The 25,222-nt window shown below is 43.9% G+C and overlaps 1 protein-coding gene across 1 annotated transcript in view; it reads right to left on the bottom strand.

Annotated features, from left to right (window-relative positions):
- Positions 1 to 25,222, bottom strand: part of si:dkey-288a3.2 (protein phosphatase 1 regulatory subunit 37) — a 44,291-nt gene that overhangs the window by 16,098 nt on the left and 2,971 nt on the right. The window contains exons 3-11 of the mRNA XM_020053888.2: positions 23,926 to 24,023; positions 18,048 to 18,093; positions 16,794 to 16,894; positions 16,498 to 16,617; positions 11,715 to 11,862; positions 8,022 to 8,177; positions 7,716 to 7,828; positions 5,044 to 5,185; positions 4,767 to 4,933 (exon numbers count right to left, since the gene is read on the bottom strand). Of these exons, the coding sequence (XP_019909447.2) occupies positions 4,767 to 4,933; positions 5,044 to 5,185; positions 7,716 to 7,828; positions 8,022 to 8,177; positions 11,715 to 11,862; positions 16,498 to 16,617; positions 16,794 to 16,894; positions 18,048 to 18,093; positions 23,926 to 24,023 (1,091 nt within the window). The remainder of the gene's footprint in view (positions 1 to 4,766; positions 4,934 to 5,043; positions 5,186 to 7,715; positions 7,829 to 8,021; positions 8,178 to 11,714; positions 11,863 to 16,497; positions 16,618 to 16,793; positions 16,895 to 18,047; positions 18,094 to 23,925; positions 24,024 to 25,222) is intronic.

Consider the following 25,222-nt stretch of genomic DNA (forward strand, 5'->3'; position numbering starts at 1 on the left):
ATGTTACACACTTCTCTGTTCTGAGTGGGGTTGGGATAAGAGGAGAAGAAAAGGTAAAGAGAGAGGAAGTGGAAAGAGAGATGGAGAGGACAGGGAGGGGAGCAAGGAAGAGGACAGGGAGGGGAGGGAGGAAGAGGACAGGGAGGGGAGGGAGGAAGAGGACAGGGAGGGGAGGGAGGAAGAGGACAGGGAGGGGAGGGAGGAAGAGGACAGGGAGGGGAGGGAGGAAGAGGACAGGGAGGGGAGCGAGGAAGAGGACAGGGAGGGGAGCGAGGAAGAGGACAGGGAGGGGAGCGAGGAAGAGGACAGGGAGGGAAGGGAGGAAGAGGACAGGGAGGGGAGGGAGGAAGAGGACAGGGAGGGGAGCGAGGAAGAGGACAGGGAGGGGAGCGAGGAAGAGGACAGGGAGGGGAGCGAGGAAGAGGACAGGGAGGGAGGAAGAGAGGGAGGGGAGGGAGGAAGAGGACAGGGAGGGAGGAAGAGGGGGGAGGGAGGGAGGAAGGGAGGGAGGGGAGGATAGGACAGGGAGGGAGGGAGGAAGAGAGGGAGGGGAGGAGAGGGGAGGAAGGGAGGAAGAGAGGGAGGGAGGAAGAGGACAGGGAGGGAGGAAGAGAGGGGAGGGAGGGAGGAAGGGAGGGAGGGGAGGAGAGGACAGGGAGGGGAGCGAGGAAGAGGACAGGGAGGGGAGCGAGGAAGAGGACAGGGAGGGGAGGGAGGAAGAGGAGAGGGAGGGAGGAAGAGAGGGAGGGGAGGGAGGAAGAGAGGGAGGGGAGGGAGGAAGAGGACAGGGAGGGAGGAAGAGAGGGGAGGGAGGGAGGAAGGGAGGGAGGGGAGGATAGGACAGGGAGGGAGGGAGGAAGAGAGGGAGGGGAGGAGAGGGGAGGAAGGGAGGAAGAGAGGGAGGGAGGAAGAGGACAGGGAGGGAGGAAGAGAGGGGAGGGAGGGAGGGAGGAAGGGAGGGAGGGGAGGAGAGGACAGGGAGGGAGGGAGGAAGAGAGGGAGGGGAGGAAGAGAGGGAGCGGAGATACTAAAGTGACAGCAAGACAGATCAAGTGTGACACATCAAAGGGCCCGGAAAGAGCTCTGAAATGAAGCAACGCAAGTCATCCATCCAGCCCCCTCACCCCCAGAGCATCGGAGGAACAAAGGCGCGTGGCACGCAGCACATGGTCAACAAAGACCCCCGGTAAACTACTAACAGTGTAGTCAGCCTCTGTTCTGTTCTGGCCCACTCCCGGCTCCAACCCACTCAACCACCCGGCCCCACTGCCCCCCTGCCTCCACCACCTCCCCCCGGACACAAACACACAGTCCTCCCCCGTGACTACACGTCCGATGATTACACTGTCTCCCCACCTCCCACCTTCCCATCCAACACACACACGCACACGCGCACACACACACACACAGACACACACACACGCTCAGAGGGGCTAATTAAGGCTTTAATATGCAAATGAGAGCAGCAGTAAATTACACAGCTGGCAAATGTGCCTGTTTTTCTCTGAAAAGGCATCAGGAGTGCCGCGAGCTACCAGTGTGTTGGTGTGTTTGTGTATCAGACACACTGGTTTGTTTTCTGTATCAGAAACTCCCACTATCGTCCACTCTGAGGTATTGGGCCCCTGCTAAATATAGCAGCTCTAACGGCCATGGTTACAGTTGGAGTGGATTACTAGATATCTTTATGGTTAAAGCCGTATCAGGGGATGTCACCAGAGAGGTCTTCTGATAGGTCCGTCTGCCAGTAATGTGATTAGTAGAAGAGTTGGTTAACTTCTCAGTCAGCCAGTTAAAACCTCTATGTCTCTCTGCGTGAGTTCAAATCCCACTTCAGATCTCTCTCTCTTCCTCTCTCTCTCTCTGAAAGTCATCTTTGTGGTTCTGCGTGGGTTAAGATGTGTCTACTAATGGCCCTCTATTCCCTGCAACACTTTAGACCGGGGCCTGTAGGGAATGGGGCTCCGTTTGGGCTGCAGCCTGTGTTGTGGGTGTGTCTGGAGAACTGGGCTGCAGCCTGTTTTGTGGGTGTGTCTGGAGAACTGGGCTGCAGCTTGTTTTCTGGGTGTGTCTGGAGCACTGGGCTGCAGGGTGTGTTGTGGTTGTGTCCAGAGCACTGGGCTGCAGGGTGTGTTGTGGTTGTGTCCAGAGCACTGGGCTGCAGGGTGTGTTGTGGTTGTGTCCAGAGCACTGGGCTGCAGCCTTTGTTGTGGGTGTATCCGGAGCACTGGGCTACAGCCTGTGTTGTGGGTGTGTCTGGAGCACTGGGCTGCAGGGTGTGTTGTGGTTGTGTCCAGAGCACTGGGCTGCAGCCTGTGTTGTGGGTGTATCTGGAGCACTGGGCTACAGCCTGTGTTGTGGGTGTATCTGGAGCACTGGGCTACAGCCTGTGTTGTGCTTGTGTCCGGAGCACTGGGCTGCAGGGTGTGTTGTGGGTGTATCTGGAGCACTGGGCTGGCTGTGGCTACGATGATGCAGCCCATCACCCCTCTGAGTCTGGACCTGAGTGTCGACTACACGCATGGTCGGCTTGTCCCGTCCCACCCTTCACACAGCCAGCCACTGAGACTGACCCAGCCCCCCTCCTCCAGCCCACTGACCCACTGACTGCCTCCTTCTCCTCTCCCTGACTGTGCCCACGAGTGACAAAGAGTGCCCCCCCCATAAACATCTCCCCAGACACCCCGATGCCCAAGAGCTCCGCACTCACCGATTCCTGCGTCATCTCACAAAACAGCAAAATAACTTCCAAACGCATGGAGTTCTAAAATAGCTGTTTTCTAGTCGGTGTAGCTGTAAAGAAACCAGATTCATCTCTTTACTCGTACCCCCACTGCGTCCCTAAATAAGTAACCCTAGACCACCTCCTGTTCTTCGCACCTTTACCTTCCTCCTAATGATCCCTCTGTGTTCCAACAACACCGTCATAATGATAAGTCACTGACAAAACTGACACCTCACAGGAAGCCTATATTCAACCATATCACAATCCCTTCACTGTTGGACACCGTTGGGCAACTTTCAAACCAACGTCTGACGAACAAACAATCTAGACAAGCTTTTCTAAATAAAGTCTGATGAGGAGATGTCGTTTATGTGTAGATTGATAACCAGGATGAACAGCCTTCTCCACCTTGCGAATAACTACTCGCCCCTTCGCTCTGGATGTTGCTTTCATAAGACTGCTGGCTCGATTAATATTTTAGATGGGTAAATAATTAATAATTAACGGCAAACAGGCCAATGATCAAATGGAACGGCGCGGCAACAGACATGAAAAATCTGACGCTTGTAAACAAAGACGCGAGGACCCAGATTTTCACCCATCCCTTCGAGTCCCAAGCCAGCCACCTTTTTGCCTTTTAAATATGCGCATCCGCAATTTCACCACACACACACACACACACAGCCACACACAGGCTCGAACACACACGGGCAGACCGACTCCATCAAACACACACGCGCACACGAGCACTCTATCCCAGACACACACATAGTCCCCACACACGCATACCCATAGTCGTTTCCCTTTAGAAAAATGAGATTTCCACATTTCTTTTGCGACCCAGGGAATACAGCGGGACTGACTGAGGAACACTTGATCTGGGCCCCCTGCTGCTTTCTGATGGAAAGATTTGCTTTTTAATACAATTGTCACTCGTCCCACCTGGATCTGCCGCGCCCGCCAAGACAAATCCCAGCTGTGTGACTCCAAACCTGACAACGGCACAGTGCTAAAATATTCCTTATTATCATGCCTTAAACAACCGGGACAGAAGCCACAGTAAGTCTCCACAATAGAAATGTTAATCATAAGGCTGAGTGTCTGATACGACGCATTCAAATGCTTCACTCTAACAAGGAATTTATTTTCTGTCCCCATTAAAACGGATCCAGTACCTGGCTTGGCATTGATACACATTCACAGTATTCACAGAACGTTAACCTATGATGGTTTCAAATAATAGCTTTCCATTTTTCCCAACATAAACCGCCGTCTATCCATTTGACCTCTGTCGCCAGAGGAAGAGATTGAATAGAATTTGAATTAAACGAGTAAACACAGTAATAGAACGACAGCCTACACCGAAATACACAGCACACGTTTACAGTTAGAGGTAATTTTTGTATGTAAGTATTCTATTCCTTGGAGATTTTAATTAATGCTTTAATATGCAAATAAGTTAGCAGATAAAATCATGACAAACAGATGGCAAGTGTGGGTAATTATTTAGTGAATCCAACAGGGGCCTGTGTTAAGGTGGCGGCACAAACGTTCTCCTCAGGCCTTTGCAGAGAGACTGAGGTACCTCGGACCTTTAAGACGGTTTTCACAGGCTGCCTAATCCTGAACTTGAATGTGACCATCAGACTGTGGATTAAAGTGTTCACACTGTGGCGTTGTTGTGGCGTTGTTGTGGCGTTGTTGTGGCGTTGTTCTCCAGGGGCCTATACACGGAGGACCAAGAGACAACCACGAGGAAGACGCGACACTTCATAGCCATGGGTGATATTTCATTTGTGTTTCTTTATCTGACCTGTAATCCCGGGCCTGGTCAACAGGAACACAGTTCTTTGGTGAAAAGTACTAGTGTATATAGGAACGCTTTTGTCTTTTGTTTCTACCTGGTAGTTCATTTCACTCACGTAGTGGAGATGATATTACGGCTCTCCAGGACAGGAATGTAATGGCCCTTACTAATAAAATAGGGAAGCATTTCAGGGCAAGACTATGTGTCACCTCTCTGACCTCTGGACAGACATACCTGTTCCTGCTTGGGGGTGCGGTCCAGGCCCAGTGAGGTGATACTGCGGTTGATTCGTAGGGCCAGACAGAAAGCCATGAGGCCGCCGGCTCTGACCTCATTCTCACACACGTCCAAGTGCTGGATCTGACGGCTCTCAGCTAGGAACTCAGCCAAGGCCACAGCACCTGCCACACACACACACGCACGCGCACACGCACATTAACTACAGTAACTCAGCGTTGTGATTGCACGTGTACAATAAGTTGAGTGACGGCTGACTGGAAGGGAGGCGTGCCTTCACATGTGATGTCTGTGTGCCGAAGACCTAGGTGCAGGAGTGAGCGGTTCTTTATCAGAGCCTCCCTCAGTGCGTGGATCCCTCTGTTCTGCAGGTTATTATCCCCAAGGTTCAACGTCTCCAAACTGTTTAGGACGGGCTGAAACAAAGCACATCGCAAGAGTACATATCAAATGCTCCAAAGTTCTAATCATTATGTAGTGTATTATTTTGAATCGGTCCTGATGGTGGTACTGTGGGTTATCAGTTGGGATACAGCCTAAATCCTTAGCCTGAAGTGGACACTGTACGGAACAACACTACGCTGCTGTCTCAATAGGAAACAGGGACAATAAATCTATTGTGAATGCAGATTTAACTAACCGAATGTTCAGATATTTTGCAGCATGTTTTAGTTTGTGGTGATTATGAGGCCGTTACAGGCTGTTTCATCTCTTTCTCTAAGCTCATCTACGGAAGTTCTCTGTTCCATCTCTCCAGAGAAGCATTAGCGTTGGGGCTTGATTAGCAGCCGTACCAACCTGGGAGTGTCCGGGGGTAGCAGAAGCGCGGGTGGGGGGGGATGTTGTTTGTAAGCGACAGAGCGAGGAGCTAAACACCAGCACACCTCCTTGCCACCCCCGTTCCAATCCTCTGGTCACCTGACTGAGGAGGAAACGAACGAGCGCGGGGGTGGATAGATGCTCCGCAACAGTGGACGTGAGGAGGAGCGACTTCCGTGTTAATTTGAACCGCGGTGAATACCAACACATTGAAGAGCCCCTCGCCATGTGTCTGCTTGTGTGTGTGTGTGTGTGTTTGAGTCACACTCGAGAGCCCATCACGGTGGCTGTGCTAATGCCAGCTCAGACACACGTGGGGACGGGGAAACACATAAGCACGCCACGTCCAACGGACGACTGAAACCTTTCCCATGGAGAGAAGAGGGGCTTGAAGGGGAACCGTGGGATAACAGCGACCAATTAGAGACTTGACTGGGTGTTTGAGGGTTTGAGTCAAGCTTGGCTGAGGCCTGTCCCATGTAAACCACTGTAGGTTTGGAGAACAAAGCTTAAGGGAAAACACAACTCAGTTAAAACCTCACATGGAAAAAGAATTGGCATTCTATTCGACACTCTTAGCCAGAGTGGCTGACATGCATTATTTATTGCATACATTTAGTACCTATAGTGCTTCACATATATATATTTTTGTTGTTGTTATGGCCGAGTGGTTGCAGCATATGCTCAGGAACCAAAAGTCTGCTAGATCTAGTGCACTATACCTCCCCCCTAACCACAACAAGGGTATTAGGTATTGGCTGTTTTTCACTGTCAGTCACTCATTTAGGCCATGCTCAAAACATTTTTGCTAAATCGGCTTTAGCCACAAGCTGTATAAAGTTGTCGTAATGAGGGTTATTGTGTTAGTCCCCACGGTTCAGACATCATATTAAATATGAGAAACATTCTTCTCACCCTATGGCTACATTTCTTGAATTGCAGGGAATTCTACCAACTGCAAATCCGTCACTCTGCCCCATAACAAAATCAGTAGAATTGCATAAAATGAGTTTTTAGACTGCAGGTATGGATGTGGGTATGCAGACCTGTGACTTACAGCACCCCCTGAAGATGAATTCAGACATTTCTTGGGACCCCAATTTGGCATCCTTTCTGTACACAAACTACTAATGTGTGATCTAATAACATTCGGTGACACCCAAGTCTGACCCATAGAAACCCCTCACTCTGTTCTCTAACTCTTTCTAAAGAAACAGTCAGGAAGATAAAGGCCAAGGGGAAGAATAACAACCTGGAAAGGTTAATAACAGCCCATCCTGTGACATATTTTGCTGTCATAAGCTGAATTATCATCATTATAGTTCACCAGGACACTTCTACTTCATAATGGTGTGCTGTGTGATAGTCCCAACTAAACACATAGAATATTTAATCAAACAGTTAGTGGCGGCACTACAGAGAGAGAGAGAGAGAGGCACTTTATTTTTGGCCTGGATGAGTTCTCTTTGAATATGCCAGTGGGCTAAGGATTTCTTTTATACCCCTTTGGTTGCTAAATCACCACTCAAATGACATAAAGTTGCCATATATGTTGCCGAATGGGAAGCCTTATTCCGAGTCAGTAGCTGAGACTGAAGTAAATGTTGATCAGGGTCAACAGAGTTAAATGAAGATCAATGATCAACAAACCAAATAGGAAAACTATCATATGTATATGTTCTTTGAAATGCTTATTTTCTATGTTATTTTTATGTATAAAATAAAATAATACTGACAATGTTTTTAAACAATGTCCTGCTTGGGCAGCTAAATGACAATCCAGGATCATTGTGAAGATCCAGGATCAACACTGTTAAATGAAAGATGCTGGCTCGATGCATTTAAATAAAAATTTAGGATCAACTCTGTTAAACGAAAGTTGCTGGCTCGATGCATTTAAATAAAAATTTAGGATCAACTCTGTTAAACGAAAGATGCTGGCTCGATGCATTTAAATAAAAATCCAGGATCAACTCTGTTAAACGAAAGATGCTGGCTCAATGCATTTAAATAAATATTCAGGATCAACTCTGTTAAACGAAAGATCCTGGCTCAACCCATTTAAATAATGAACCAGGATTAATATTGTTCAATGAAGATCAACACCCAACAGCCTGTGTTCCCCACCAGAACGTTAGCTAGATGCACCAGTCCATTTGGGGAAATTTGGTTGTTCCACAGAATCAGAACTTTCAGTCCTTCGGTTTGGACTCTAAGACCACCACAGATCTCCTCCAGTCCTGCACAAGATCAGACAAGATAAAGAAAGCACTTTGTGAAACAGTGCCATTAAGAGCTTAAACGAATGACCACAGTGAAACAATGTGTGACTAAAAGGGAAAATGGTCCTGTTCTTGACGTACTATGTTCCAGGGTACATGCACTTCTGTGGTATCAGTTTGACAGTGAATATAATGTATTCCGTGTCCGTACCTGAGTCTGAAATAGTGTTATTACTGAGGTCCAAGTAATGGATGATGCTGTTATATCTAAGCAAGTCTCTGATCTGCATAGAGTCCTGTTCACTGTTCAGACCATTGTTGGACAGGTACAGCTCCCGGAGCATTCTGTTGTTCTTCAGAGCACCCACTACAGCCAGAGAAAAGAAATGTTACTTTTCTAAGAAAATAAGGGTTGATTCGATGGCAGCATAATCATACTAGACTAAATTAGAAATGTTTGAAAGTCAGCGGTTGCCTTTCTGGTAGTCCTCACAGTCAACTCAAGTTATAAAAATCACCCAATATTCCGCAAAATATATTTTGAAGAATAATTTGACTGCACTCCATCTGTCAGTGAGTTGTAGTAAATAGTGTGTGTGTCTTGTGTGTGGTTTGTCATGCAGCCTGGCCTGGGCAGATCGATGAAGTAGATTGCCGTAGATTTGGGCTGCATGTGGAATGCCAACATTGTCATCAGGCACAGTGGGAACCAAATGGAGGGATCGCTGGATTGATCTGGACGACTCCACGGTGCGCGGCCCGCCGAGCAACGCAATCAGGGTCCCTACGATCGAAGGCAATGATCCACAGCTGGGCCCCCCCGCCGTGAAAGGCGGAGGGGGACGGGGGACCAGGTTGGGGCTGTGGGGTACTGCGGGGTACATGGCCCGAACATGAATTCAGAAGGTTCTGATGAGATGCAGGCCTTTTCCCTGTCTCAGTGGCGAGAAGGCCCAGCTCACCGTGTGCAGCTGTTTCTTTGCCTTGAAATGGAGTCAGTATGGGTCACTACGTGTGGGGGATTTGTACATCAACAGCACTCTACACAGACAACACAAAAAACATGTCAGCCCCTTCTGTCTTTACCAGAGCCAGTCTTTGGGAACAAAACGAGGCAATGTGTGTGCGTGTATTCCCTGCTCTCCGGTGTACCTAATGCGTGTGTATGCGTGTGTATCAGTTATGCATGTGTGTATGGACGTTCGAGGGGGGGGGGGGGGTTTGTGCCTGCCTCTTCCTCTGGCTCATTTATGGGTTTATACAGGTCATTGTCTCCACCGGCCCGGACACCCGTTGCTCTGGCGAGGAGGAACGTCTCCTTCCGTCGTCACAGTTCCTTCCATAGATGAAACACCAGCCGATCGATGAAGGTCGCTGAGGATACGAAGATCAAAGCCATCACCGCAGCGCCGGAGGGTGTGACACTGGCAAAACCTCTCATCTTAACCTTAAACTGTACTTGGCTGAATTCATGGTCAAATTATAAATGAGTTTATAATTTAACTGAAGCTGTATGATCCAATTCTTGATACCACATAGACACGGTGTCATAGTAAACCATGGCTCAGGGCACTTTCTTAAGTTCTTTGTTGCGGTTTTGTTCTTTATGGGAAGTAGAAGTACCCCTTGTCTGGTCGGTCATTTGTTATTGCGGACTTAACCAGTGCTTTTATCTTCTTCTTCATAAAGTACCAAACAGTTGATACCGACAAGCATAATGTTTTGGCTTTAACTCTTATGGATGTTCTGATTTATTAGAAATTGACAGCATTCTTGTGCTAATCATGCAAACAAAGACACCTCCCAATCAGAGACACTTGTGAAGACAAGTGTCCAAATACGTTTGGTCCCCTCAGTTGTGGGGACAGTGTACAAAACACCCTAGTGTTTACTGAATGGTTAGTCCAATATGGATGACAATACCCTCAAATTGAAGCTGAAATCTGTATTTGAACCCCATCAATATATCCTTTCAAATCCAAAGGATATATTGATGTGTCATTGTCACAAAGAACGTGTGTCATTGTTGATTTTCGTAAGGGTTGCACTACATAAATATTATTTTAAATTATAACAGTAGAACAAACTCCAAGGCTTTTGAAGAATTCTCATAATTGTGAAGTCCATAGCCCTACTTGGTGTAGCCGGAACCGGTCTAAAATCTGAATTGCTGGTCCACAACGCTTGGTTATTGAGCTAGTCTGATGCCTGGCTACAGTGTGTCTGTAGCCAGGCATCAGTATAGAGGACAGTGTCTCTGGCCGTGGCACTGGTCTGGATCTGTGCAACGGTGTGTAAAGTGACAGGTTGAAGATTAGGACATCTAATCCTGGGCCAGTCCCACTGTTAGGGTCACAGGGCCAAAATCTGCTCCTCCGCTCCTTGTCCTCCGTCATCTGTTCCTGCTGGCCATGGCCGAGCACAGACCAACACTGAGCACCCGCTCACACGCACACACACACACACTCACAAAAGGTATTCCTGAGTCCATTCAGGCTATAACAGAAAGAATACATTGTTGCAGTGTGTGGGTGTGTGTGTGTGTGTGTGTGTGTGTCCATTTCTATGTGTATGTGAGTGAAGTCCTGAAAAGTATAATAAACCAAGGAAAATATTGACAAGTGAGGACGATTTGTCTGATCTTCACTTTACAATTTTTTTTTGTATGTCTGTAGCATAATTCACTGCTTTTTAAACAGACAATTGTATATTTATGGCCAAAGTTGAACAATTCCAAAATTGCTATCAATTGCGATTAACTGCATAAGATAATGCAATTAATTGCCACGCTCAATTATTTTAATCGTTTAACAGCCCTGTCCAGTACTGTGCAAACGTCTTAGACACCTGAAAGTCAAACTAAGGCCATTTATAGTGTATATATATATATATATCCCAAATGAAAATCCCAAATTCATCTGGTGCTAATTATAGTGTATATACACTATAATTAGCTGATTAGAGTGTGGCACCAGGTGTCTTTAATATTGAACCTATTCACAATATTCACATTTTCTGAGATACTGAATTTGGGGTTTTCATTAGTTGTCAGTTATAATCATCACAATTAAAATAAATAAACACTTGAAATATATCAGTCTGTGTGGAATGAATGTATACATTATACATGTTTCACTTCACTTCACTTTTTCAATGGAATTACTGAAATAAATAAACTTTTTGATGATATTCTAATTTTATGACCAGCACCTGTATGTCTCTCTGTGTGTGTGTATGTCTCTGTGTGTGTTGATGATATGTGTATGTGTATGTCTCTGTGTGTGTATGTCTGTGTGTGTTAATGATAGGTGTATGTCTTTGTGTATGTGTATGTCTCTGTGTGTATGTCTCTCTGTAGGTGTATGTGTATGTCTTTGTGTGTATGTGTATGTCTCTGTGTGTGTGTATGTCTCTGTGTGTGTGTATGTCTCTGTGTGTGTGTATGTCTCTGTGTGTATGTGTATGTATCTCTGTATGTGTATGTCTCTGTGTGTGTTGATGATATGTGTGTGTGAATGTCTGTGTGTTTGTATGTATCTGTGTGTGTATGTGTTGATGATATGTGTGTGTGTGTGTGTGTGTGTGTGTATGTATCTGTGTGTGTGTATGTGCTGATGATAAGTGTGTGTGTATGTCTCTCTGTATGTGTATATCTCTGTTTATGTGTATGTCTGTGTTTGTGTGTATATATCTGTGTGTGTCTATGTGTTGATGATATGTGTGTATGTCTGTGTGTGTGTATGTATCTGTGTGTGTGTATGTGCTGATGATAAGTGTGTGGGTGTGTGTGTGTGTGTATGTATACGTGTATGTGCTGATGATATGTGTGTGTGTGTGTGTGTGTGTGTGTATGTATATGTGTGTGTGTGTATGTGCTGATGATATGTGCAAGAGTAGGTCGTACCCAGTGTGAAGAGGGGTCTGCCACTGAGCTGGGCGCTTTGGAGGCGCAACACGGTGAGTCTGCTGTTGAGGAGGGCTGTTGACAGGACTTGGACTGGATACTGTTGTAGAGCCACATTACACACATCCAGCCTGCACAGACACACACTCTACACACACACACACACACACACACACACACAAAAAGAAATCAACTTCCATCAACACACTCTGCATTGAGGATAGACACAAACTGTCATATAAAAAATATGTACACCCACCGGAAAATTTTATTTCTTTGATACATTTTTGGACATAGATATGTAATATTCACTTCAACACTAACAACAGATGAAGATAATGCAATTTAATACATGACATGGAAAGATTATACTTTAAAGTAATTTATTCTTGTTCAAGAGCTTTCTTGTCCACTTCAATCCCCCTAAAGAGTTTTGATAGGATTGAAATCCGGGCTATATCTCTGCCATTACATAACCATTACATTTCTTATTTTTGAGCTTTAAGTTGTAACTTTACTTGTGTGTTTTAGTCCTGTTGCAAAATCCATGTTTGGATACATTTCAACATTTTGACAGGCCTCACATTCTCCTCAATATGGAATACATGGTTGGACAGGTCCTGAGGGAGAAAAGCAGCCCCAAGTCATAATGCAACCGCCTTTTATTACTCATATAATTGGTAAGAGTTTCTTCATTTTAAATAGTGTTTTGTTTTTGCCAAAAAATTCCATTGTTTGGCATTGCAGCCGAACAACTCCACATTTAACTCTTTAATGTATACTGTACAGTGAGGGAAAAAAATATATTTGATCCCCTGCTGATTTTTTACGTTTGCCCACTGACTGAAATAATCAGTCTATAATTTTAATGCTAAGTTTATTTGAACAGTGAGAGTCAAAAAAAATTGAAATTGATTTGCATTTTTATGAATGAAATAAGTATTCGACCCCTCTGCAAAACCCTTGTTGGCAATCACAGAGGTCAGATGTTTCTTGTAGTTGGCCACCAGGTTTGCACACATCACAGGAGGGATTTTGTCCCCCTCCTCTTTGCACATCTTCTCCAAGTCAATAAGGTTTCGAGGCTGACGTTTGGCAACTCAAACCTTCATCTCCCTCAACAGATTTTCTATGGGATTATGGTCTGGAGACTGGCTAAACCACTCCAGGACCTTCATGTGCTTCTTCTTGAGCCACTCCTTTGTTGTCTTGGCCGTGTGTTTTGGGTCATTGTCATGCTGGAATACCCATCCATGACCCATTTTCAATGCCCTGGCTGAGGGAAGGAGGTTCTCACCCAAGGTTTGACGGCCCCGTCCATCGTCCCTTTAATGCAGTGAAGTTGTCTTGTCCCCTTAGCAGAAAAACACCCCCAAAGTATGTTTCCACCTCCATGTTTGATGGTGGGGATGGTGTTCTTGGGGTCATAGGCAGCATTCCTCCTCCTCCAAACACGGTGAGTTGAGTTGATGTGTATGTATGTATGTACGTTGATGTGTATGTCAAAGAGCTCAATTTTGGTCTCATCTGACCACAACACTTTCTCCCATTTCTCCTCTGAATCATTCAGATGTTCATTGGCAAACTTCATACGGGCCTGTACATGTGCTTTCTTGAGCAGGGGGACATTGCGGGTGCTGCAGGGTTTCAGTCCTTCACGGCGTAGTGTGTTACCAATTGTATTCTTGGTGACTATGAACCCAGCAGCCTTGAGATAATGGAAAAGATCCTCCCGTATAGTTCTGGGCTGATTCCTCACCATTCTCATGATCAATGCAACTCCACAAGGTGAGATCTTGCATGGAGCCCCAGACCGAGGGAGATTGACAGTTCTTTTGTGTTTCTTCCATTTGCGAATAATTATGCCAACTGTTGTCACCTTCTCACCAAGCTGCTTTGCGATGGTCTTGTAACCCATTCCAGCCTTGTAGGTCTACAATCTTGTCCCTGCTTGGACAGCTCTTTGGTCTTGGCCATGGTGGAGAGTTTGGAATCTGATTGATCGATTGCTTTTGTGGACAGGTGTCTTTTATACAGGTAACAATCTGAGATTAGGAGCACCCCCTTTAAGAGTGTGCTCCTAATCTCAGCTCGTTACCTGTATAAAAGACACCTGGGAGCCAGAAATCTTTCTGATTGATAATACTTATTTCACTCATTAAAATGCAAATCAATTTATTTACATTTTTGACATGCGTTTTTCTGGATTGTTGTTGTTATTCTGTCTCTCACTGTTCAAACAAACCTACCATTAAAATTATAGACTGACAATTTCTTTGTCAGTGGGCAAACGTACAAAATTAGCAGGGGATCAAAAGAAATAATCCTCACTGTACATACTGATGTTTTGGTCTTTACCCAAGAAATCGTCTGACAGCCATGTCTTGGTACTCTTTATTAAGAGCGGCGGCTTCATCCTTCCTGACCTCCCATATAGACAAAGTTTGTGCAGTCTCTTTCAGACAGTTGACTCATGCACCTAGAAATGTATTGTGGCAAGGGAGGCCTTCAGATCTTTTGATGTTTCCCTGGGGTTCTTAAGATGTTTTTAAGTCAGCTCTTGGCCTGGATTTGGTGGTAGGACCTGTCCTATGTAGACTGCCAATGAACTGGAATGTCCTCCATTTGTAAATTATCTGGCGGTGTTGTGGAATAATGTATTTAACATTTCTTGGAAATGGTTTTCCAAGAAACTGCTTCTAGACTTCAGTAATCTTTCTTCTGAGGGCTTTGGATAGATCTTTTGACATTGCTATGATGTGTGACCATACACACATATCGTTAAAACCAAACTAGGCCAAGCATCTAATCTTGATGGAACACTGGACTTGTCCAAGTTACATTCTAATGCACTTGTTTTGGTGCCCCCTGATTCTCAGTTTAGCCATTTTACGTGAAAACAATGATAGTGGTGTACTAACATTTTCCACATATCAATGAAGGTGGTTGGAATTTAGCTCTAACATCCATGTGTCCCAAAACAAGACAACTTTCCAGGAAATGTAGTTGCCTTTTTCACATGAAGGTATCTCATCAGACAAGGAGAGAGAAGAGGTATTTGGGACAGAAAGAGAAAACGAAAGAGTGAAGCAAGGGATAGTGGACAGCGGACAGAGATAAAGGAAGACAAAGTCAGAGAGACTTGGAGGGGAACAGAGATAGAAGGCCAGGGGATGACAGGGGCAGAGAGTGACAGAGCCAGGAGAGAGACAACGTGAGGGTCTAAGATGCCAGGCTACGGACTGGCCTCTGTAGCTCACTTCTGATCAAACACTTCAAGAACCTGTCAGAAAAGGAGAGATGAGAAGGGTTAGGGAGGGAGGAATGGAGGTGGGAGGGTGGGAGGCAGGAGGGAGGCAGGGGGGAGGCAGGAGGGAGGGGCGGAGCCTCAAGGGTAAGGAAGGAAGAGAGTGAAAAGGTGAGACTGAAGCGCTAGCCTTCTTTACCCCAAGTGTGGACAGAACTATAAACAAAACATATTTTTACACCATTAAACACTGTAAGAATTGCCAGTCAGCCAAAATAACACTCACTATAAGTAAGAGGTAGAAGGATTTGAGGCAGGTGTGGTTGAAGGAGTGCAGGTAGCCTGGAGGTTATAGCATCTGACTGGTACCAGAAAGAATGTTAGATTGAACTACTGATCTCGCAAGGCTTTCGCCCCTTCATAACAGCGGCTGCTTAATGGCTGAAAGGTAACGAATGCTGTGAAGTAACTGCAAGTTGCTCAGGTTAAAAAGAAAAAAACGTGAAGGTGCGGACTGGCCTCCAGGTTTCAACTCTTCTCGTCGAACACTGGCCTGTCTTAAGGAGAGAAGAGAGTGATGGAGACAGCGTGGAAGATCTAGGGGCCATTGTTAGTCTCCACTCCTCCCTCCATGTCTTTGCCGGTCCAGTCGGCACATCAAACATGTCCAGATTTTTAGTTCCTGCTGTCTCCCCCCCCCCCTCTCTCTCTCTCTCGCTCTCTCTCTATATAGAAGCGATTTTGATTGATCTTGTGTAATTTTGCCTAAGAGTTGGCTTTAGGTCCTACCCTTGAAGTCCATTTCACCAAAAGGCAAAAACTCACTTTCTCTTTCATCTAAGAACAAGAGCACTAATTGAAGAAAAGTTGGAGTGAATTTACACCATAACTAACCCACCCCATCCAGGTATCTGAAAGACTAACAGAACAGGGAACAGTGGAGGGGGTTGTCATCAGGGCTTATTATGTCATTGGCAAATGACTGCTAGATCCCTCATCTATCTGTCGGTATCTAAGAGGCAGCCAGTAATCTAACCTCTCTATTCAGTCTCAGGCTAGTTAGGTGAGATGCTTGGGAAGGTTTCCCCTGCTTTCCGTGCATCCTGCCCTGGGCCCGTGGAGACACACACTCCAAGGACCGACCAGGCAGGCAGATAGGCCTTCAGAAATGACATTTTGAATCCGCTGGATCATCTCTACAGGCTCTGCTGGTTCAATCAGATGCCCATTCTAATGAAGTTTGAGGCCCTGACTGAGGTAATGGTGTGTGTTTGTATATTTGTGTTTGTCTGTGTGAGTGTGTGTGGGTGGGTTTGTCTGTGTGTATCTGGGTTTGTGTGTGTGCGTGTGTGTGTGTGTGTCTATGTATGTATCTGTGTGTGTGTGTGTGTGTGTGAGCAGTTCACTCTTCTTCCTCCTTACTTTTACAGTACACTCTGTTTCTTCCTGAGACCAGGCAATTGTGTGAGTAGCAGTTCACTCTCACAGCCCTGGCCTAAATCCACACACAGAAACAGATTACAGCGAACTACATACCTGCTTTATCAAATGAGAGAGAGCCTTCCAACCAGATATCCCCATGCCTGTGTTGTCAGAGATGTCAAGATGGGTGGTAGATTCATAATACAAAATCATATCCAGCAAGGACGATACTCCCTGGAAGAAAAAATATATAACAGTGAGGGAGCCAGGTTTAAATTCAACAGCTTCATAGTAATGGAGTTCCCAGTTCTTTTGATGGAGAGTAAAATCCGATACAGAGGGAAAGCTGAATACGAAACCGAATTGGAGAGGAAAAATGGATTAAAAAAAATGTTGCTCATAAAACTCACATTTTCCTCCAGCTCTGCCGCTTGTAGATTGATGAAATCAAAGCTCAGTGATTTCAGTATGACTTCCAGAGCCTCGCAGGAGTGGCTGTCTAATCGCTCACCTGAGTAGAGAAAGCAATCAAACAGAAGATAATTGGGACTGTTTGCTAACAGTCAGATTGCAACGTCCCCAGTCAGGAGTTAATGTTATTTTGTGATTGGAATTTTTTTTGGTAGGAAACTCAGGGAGACTAGAGAACCCAAAGCAACCTCCCCCAACCCCTTAGTAAAAGTAAATAATAAATCTTTAACCAGGCTCATCTTTTTTGTTGTACTTTGCCATAAAGATGTACAGGAATCTCTGAAAGAAGACATGTGTCTTCACAGAGGATGTGACTTGTAGTTAGTTAATAGTGTGATGCATAAAAAGGCCAAAGACGTTCTCTTTCAAATAAGATCCTGTCCACTGCCCTCCCTCCCTCCCTCATGAATCAAAGGGTGTCTGATTATTCAACACCAGATGACTTTTAAACAAAGCCTAGAGAAAGACTTTGATGGCCGCCGCATCAGTCCGCCTCTATTAGAAGCCCTAGCTTCTTCCCTCATTTCCTTCATAAACTCTTATCTCCGTGACCGCGGAGGCGGGGGGGGGGGGGGGTGCGGGGGGGGGGGGGCGGGGGGCGGCGGCAAACAGCACATGGCTCACAGCCCACAGTCACACACATCCTCATTTATACATCATTAGCATAATCATTTGTAAAATTATTATTTATATATATATATATATTAAATGTACCATAGGAACAGGGGGAACTGATGGAAGGGGGAACGAAAATCCCCTCTTATCTAATCCCCTCTGTGTTGGGGAAGATAATAACCAACGCAGGATGTCATCACCCCCACGGGGGGTGAGGTGGGGGGTGCGGGAGGAACACGCTGACCCCATGTTGGAATCATGTTGGGCGGGGTGGCTGTGGAGCTCTGCAGCAACAGAGGCATGACACGCTCATTTATCATTTCAATTGTACTGGTGCTGTAAATGTATAACAGTGAACCAGTGACCACTTGGAAATAATACGTCTCACGTAATGGAATGTGATGACTGAAGGGCTAGTAACTTTAAAGAGTGGTAATACTGTGATGCGTTCTTGTAATGGTTGCAATAATCATTTGCATGAATCAAACCGTAAAAAATTATTGTACTGCATGACATTCTTTATATTGTTTGCAGTAAATAAAAGTGTTCAGGGGAATATAACAAACCTTTTAGCTTACCTTTCAAATCCAGACATGGGGACCTGCCATTTAAACAGATAGCCTGCTGCGAGTGGTAGAGTGAGAAATAGAGAGAGAGAAAGAGAGAGAGAGAGAGAAAGAGAGAGAGAGAAAGAGAGAGAGAGAAAGAGAGTGTGAGAGAGAGCGAGCGAATTATTTAATATTCATCATCAACAATACATTTAGCGTACCCCTCAAACATGAGCCTTCAGCCATCTCCTCAATATCTCTTTGGCTCTTTGGCTCTCTTGCTCTCCGACTTGTTTGTTCAGAGTTATAAGCTCTTGCTTCCCCGGCCACCACCACAACTGCAACATGAGAGCATGAATTATGGATTTCACACAGTTTACTGTTGATGGCAACACCACGTCCTAATTAACCAGTGTATATTAATTAGTAACAGCTGGTCATCTGTTGAGGCGTTCATTTGCCAAGCCACTGTTCCACATACATCTAATTTGACTACATCAATCTCCAAAGGTGACATAATTGCATGGATAGTAGAAACAGTAATCTTTTCTTCTCCTGACAACCAGAACGGAACAGCCAAGTAGTGGAGGAGCGAGAATCCCTCTATAAATGCAGATTTTAAAAAAAGAAACTCCCAATGCCATGTTTCCTTGTCTCCCTCTCCATCTCTTTCACATCAGCTATGCCTGTGTATGTCGGGGAAGGAATGCGATCATTTCAACTCTTTCTCTCTTCACATCAAGTGGAGGAACTGAACGCACGTCATCACCGTTTTGATAAATTCCACTGTGTGAGGACGCCACCGGCTTATTCTCATATTCGGCATGTTTTCTTTCATCCTTAAATATGATACATTGTTCAAAGGACATGAAAGTAAAAAATAACTTGAAGGAATGATTTCCTATATTTCCCCATCTAGTAGCAAGGTTCAGATGATCCCAGTAAAATATAACATTATTGTATTACAAAACTACAATAATCAACCAACACAACATATACAGTAATACACTTTGTAAATATAAATATAAATTATCACCATTGGAAATGATCAGTTTGCATAAAGGCACCAAAATAACACTAAATCTAGAAAGGACACACGTGTTCCTGTCCTCCCATAGTGTATGAGAAGCATTGTGTCGAAGACAAGTTTTGGGACAGAAAACACCTCTTACGCCTTGCACTGTCTACCTCTGAAGTATCCAGATTTTATTCATAAAGAAACCTGACCGTGTGTTTTAGTTTATTAAAAGCCCTAACTTAACACTGTATCGGCATGAGTTACGACATTGTTCTACTTTGCGATATCGTTACATCTAAGTATTTGGCAGAGCAACCTCGATGGGAGGATTTTATTAAAGAACATGAGACAAATATTATTCCACGGTCGGTCAATGTACAGTGTACATTCTGTTGAAGACAGAGAACAGGGATGTGAGGAATGTCTGTACAAACCTTTTGAGATGGTACAACCCCCCCGCCCACCCAGACGATCACACACACACACCCAGTAGACACACACACACACATACACACCCAGGCGATCACACACACACACACACCCAGTAGACACACACACACACACACCCAGGCGATCACACACACACACACCCAGTAGACACACACACACACACAAATTCAGTAGTTGGTGTTTTTCATCTTATTGAATTTCTGAACTTGAGTCCCCTTCCTTTTCCCTCTTGCTCTGCAGAGATGCGCTGCCTAGCATGGAGGAGAAAAATGAAGGGACCCAGTGCCAAATCTATTGATGTGTCAGGAGGGAGAGGAACAAAATGGAGTGATAAAAAGAAAAGCTTTCCCTCTCCCAGGCAGAGAGGGATGTGGTTTATAAACTTGACTTCTAGAGAAGTCATCTCTGGTGCATTTGCCATTCTTCACTCCATATTCGGTCCAGGACTCCCAGTCCTGCACTCTGCCTCTACGGGTGGATTTGTATTAACAAATGTTTCACTGCGGCTTGTTTTTCTTACTCATTTAATTAGTTGAAAAAAAAAATACATTTCAGAGCACTTTTCTACAGTTAAAGCTCTTAGGGGTTAAAATCACCCGCACATTTTCCTTTCAGCATCTTTTCTGCAATAAAGGATAAATTATTTAAAACAACACGACCTTTTATCTCACACCCTTTGAAGGCAGCAAATTAAAAATGTAAATTGGGAGCTAATTAATATGCAAATGTATTCATTCCAAGTTAACAATTAGCAATTAAACCTGCAGTGTCTAGAAAGAGCATAGACAAATTTAGTAACTTAATTTATCATTAAAAAAAACGAAAACGTACACAAAATTCTAATTGACTTTAAAATATTTCCCATTTTCTTTCACTATTCATCTGCAATGATCTTGAAATGTATGATAGTGCATTTTGTAACATTATTAATGAGTCTTCACGTAAATAAAAATGTCATGTAAATCTTTTGAAGATGCAGCATTCAGAGACTTGGCCTCTACTGGTTGAGCATGTCATAATATATTGCTCGCATGTTTTTTGTTCCTGAAAATGTTTTATCAAACCATTATAGAGGTTGAATAAATTATTATTAGTACTTTATTGTGAAGTTATACACATAACGTTTATATTCACTCCTGCCTTCATTGTCTGTGTGTCTGCATGCAAGTGTGTGTTTACGGGGAAGTGTGTATCGGAGGATGTTTCACCTGAACCTTTATAAGGCTGCCCATGCAGTTAATAGGTCTGGGTGGTGTTTGGATACAAGTGAATCTGTCATATCACTGGGCGGACAAACCGTTATTGCATATCAGAAATGCTGTGCTTTTTTGATGGATTTTGAGTGATCCTGAGTTAGAGGGCTGAAAGGAAGGGAGAGACAGAGGACATAGGAGGGAGAAGGAGAACGGAGAAGGAGGGAGAAGGAGAACGGAGAAGGAGGGAGAAGGACACAGATGACAGAACTGCCTCTGACGGGTGAAATGTTTGGTTTGAAATTATACTATTCAAAAAAACCTGTGCATGATCTCTGGATGTTACAAGATCTCTGATCTTATTAAGATAGTGTCACGGCAAAAGGAACATTACCACTGCAATAAAATAGAATAATCACTAATATCAAAACTACTATGGCTGTCAATAGACAACAATTATTTATTATTCCACTCACACAGTCAAAAACATTTTCACAGCCATGTGTCCACTGTTGGATTTATTTCACCTAAACCAAACACATCTTATTAGAAGGTTCACAAATGAAATGGCAATTTAAATTAAAATGTATATGAAGAGGGGGAGACAATTGTTTCTCTTTAAAATAAAGGATGATCTAGTGACACTTAGGCTAAGCGTTTACCGTCTTCAGTGAGCATGTATGGGTTCTTCCTAATGGCCTCCAGCCAAGCTAAGGAAAGGAAACCCTCTCCCCCAAAGGCTCCCACACGCCCAGATAGCAGTGGGTATGGCATTTCAAATGCTCTGGTAAGCATCCCCTCTTATCGCGGTCTGCTCTGTAATGAGCGCGGAGACGTGTGTCCAGTTCCCCTGCTGTTTTTTGATAAGACCGCATTCAGTCGCAAACGTTCAAATCTCTCTCTCGGCCTCACTCGGCTTTTATTTGCGTCTGAAGCACTAACAACAAGCCTTGGAAATAGTGTAGCACTTAGTGACATTTACCTCTCGTCCGCCTGTTCTCTACACCAGGGGAGACACAATAACAATCAGCATGCATTTCATTTAAAGGGGGAAAAAAAAAGTGTTCCCTTTAGAATTACATGGGGCAAGAAAGAGAGATCTGTGTGCGCTGTGAAAGGCACACTGGCTGGCAGCAACCAGGGATCATGTAACACCACCACACGCATAGGAAGCATAGGCTGCCGCTTCAGCAGTGCAATATCAATGCTAATCAAGAGGCTGAGAAACCAGCAGGGTTCGCATATAAAACACAAAGATTTTCTGTTGTCTTTCAATTCCTGAAGGGGGGGGGGGGATTAGCTGCTCACAAAACTATATTTCTGTGAATTGAACGTGACCTCACAAATTTAAGAGCAGTAAAATGTCATGTCGGTAGCTTTTGCGCCGGGAGGGATAATTCATCCTTCAATAAATAGCGAAGTTATGTTGAGGTAATTGATTTCTCCTCAGTCCACTCAACTGAATAATCTGCAAGTGAAATAACCAATATCTATTCATTAAATGATTCAACAAGAAGCAACTAATTCCTAGCTTAGGCTCCTCCACCTGGTGCCTACAACCCAGAGAGAATACTAGCTCCTTTTTAGTACAATGAGATTACAGTCTATAGTATTTTGGAGTTATGTATTTCAAACAAATGTGCATTTCACAGTTTTCAATAGGGGAGCAACAAATAGACAGAACAGTTAAATAAAATGAAATGAATTAAATGAAACTTCTTAAAACAGAACACATACTTAGCAGTGCGTCTTTTAAATGACAACAGCAATTGAAAGAACTCCCAAACATGCCAGCAGTGTCTTGTCAAAGTCAAGTGTCTCAATTTGAATCTGAATGATTGCAGCATCCCCCACCATGCCTAAATAGGGCTTAACTATGTTGATAGGACTTATCAGAATTATGTACATAATCACATGATCTAACCCAGAAAATAAAGCTTCATGAAATTCCGGACTTCAGAGGGAAAATGAAATTAGCAGTAAGAGAATCTGTGTTTTACTAAGGAAGCCCTGGGCCCTGAACTGAAACCCATTATTGTTTACCACTCTTATGAAGATGTAACCAAAAGCAATACTGTTTTATCCACTTAAAACATTTCAAAGAAACAGTGAAAGCCCACGGGTACAATAAAAGCTTTAAATAGTCTTCAACGGACAACCTTAGGGGGATTCGCCTGCCTGAAAATACCTAATTTAATAAATATGCTCTTTAAGCTCACTCTTATTATGAATTCACTCACACCCCTCTCTCTCGGTTAAATATTTCTCCTCGTAGCTACTCCTTAACCACACAGAATGTGCTCCTTTAGGAGGACCACCTACATTTGTTTCAAATGCAATTGAGTTCATTACTACCTCCAAGATATTACTCTCTCTCTCTCTCGGTGTGTGTGTGTACATGTTTAATACAAGCACTGCTAAGTCTCTAATTTCCAACAAATAATTCTCCTTGATCTAATCTTTCATTTATGCAAAAGAAAACTGATGTTCTTAACATGGCCAGTCCAAGTAAGTATGTACATAAAATAAATTATAAATGTTGGCATGTGTGTTACACATTCACCAGAGTAATGTTTGTGTGTCCGTCTGTTTGCGTGTGTGTGTGTGTGTGTGTGTGTATTTTTTCTGCTGTGCTACTATTTACAAAGTCACCAACTTAAATCCAATGTAGTAGTTAACCTGCTCTTAGCCTCTTGTTTGCATTAGAGATGCTGTTCAAATTTTTTGTGCAATAAGCCTGATTGAGGCTGATTGGACAAACTGATTTAAATTACCCTTGGAATCGTAATATGTGCAGTCTCACCGTGTGTCTACCACTGTGGGTGTCTGCTGTAAAGCCAAGGTACAGCAATATCTCTGCCTATCTGTAGTGAAATTTGGTTGCATTAAGGTGAAACTTTCTCCTGTCACCACAAATCAATGTAGTTAGAGATTATTCATATCACTGGGTAGTGTAATGATTGATAGCTGTCTGATCATACCTCATATCATGCACCACAATCTCAACATTTCTCCACTGTAGAATTTTTTTTTTAAATTAGGGGATTATTTTCAGCGGGTTAAAACATACTCTATAGCAAGTTTCAAAAACGAAATATAAAATGGTGTTGAAATAAACAACACTTATGGAATATGACTTTGAAGCAATCTTAGTTCTAGAATCTAGTTCTAAATCTTTTCTAGACATGTACACGTACCATTGGATTACATACAACTTGAACGTTAATAGGATCTCTGTAGAATGTACCTCAAGTTGTTCCAGAATCTTGGCGTTGGGTTCCACCTGGTGCTTGTCACAGCTCCTCTTGTAGGCTTCAATTACCTCTGCCAAGGTGAGGCTGTCAACTAAAATAGAAGAATACACTCATTATCCACCCTAATGTCTCCCTAATGTCTTTCTGTCCCAATGAACCGGGAGCTCCCATTCCAAAGTGCTTAGATAGACTGGAGAGTGCCATACGGATGGTAAACTGTGGCTGCATCCCAAATTGCCCAGGCCCTGGTCAAAAGCAGTGCACTAAATAGGAAATAAGAGTGCGGTTTGAGACGCAAAGTGCACGCGTCTGATTGACTGACTATGGGGAAGGGAGAAGATGGCAGTCATTTCAGAATGGGAAGGGCAAAGAGGATGACTGTCTGCCTTATAAATCAACCAATCAAGCGATCAAATTCATCATGGTTGCCTTTCTTATGAAGTGAGCCAAACAGATGTGGCTATAGACTTTTAGGACTCAAAGATAGAACTACTGTACTCACACTCAAACTTCATTCATTTCTGCACACAACAGTTACATCGCCCACAGATGATGTACAGTATTTCTTGTTATTACTGACACCATAATGGCCTCTTCATAATTGTTCCTATGGATTTGTAACATAATGTAGGTCTATTCAGAGAAGACCTGCTCCTTAAATACAAATAAATCCAAACATCTTAAATATGAAAAGGGTTTGTGTGTGTGTGTGTGTGTGTGTGTGACTGTGTACATGCTATGATGTGTACAGTATGTCTGAGAGAATGTGTGTTCTTCCACTGGCACTGCAATAACTGATTCCCTGGCTATCTGAAATTAAAGGAAGCATTTAGCAGTAGTTAAGATGTTGCCAGCCTGTCCCCAACCTTTGTGTGCTTAGGACCACTCCCTGATGAAAAAAGGCAATATTTTCCTCCTTTGTTTATGCCATTTATTGTGTGTGTATGTGTGTATGTTTGTGTGTGTGAGAGTGTGTGCGTGCGTATATTTGTTTGTGTGAGTGTGTGTGAGTGTGTCAGTGTGTGTATGCCTCAAGTTGCTTCAATCCTGGCCATTATTGAGAAATGATCTACAGTAATGATTAATTTACATTAAAAAATGCAGAAACTAGGAGGTACTGCTGTGATTCTGTGTTGGTTACAATGTTACAATGATGCAAATCTCTAGTAAACATAGGAGGGAGAGGTGAAAGAGGGAGGGCAGGAATACAGTACAGGAGGGAGACTAATGTAAGTGGGATCTAGAGAACATCATGTTATTTCATCATTTCCAACTTTACAGTGTTGATTA

Source organism: Esox lucius, chromosome 15, assembly GCF_011004845.1.
Source record: "Esox lucius isolate fEsoLuc1 chromosome 15, fEsoLuc1.pri, whole genome shotgun sequence".
NCBI lineage: Eukaryota > Metazoa > Chordata > Actinopteri > Esociformes > Esocidae > Esox > Esox lucius.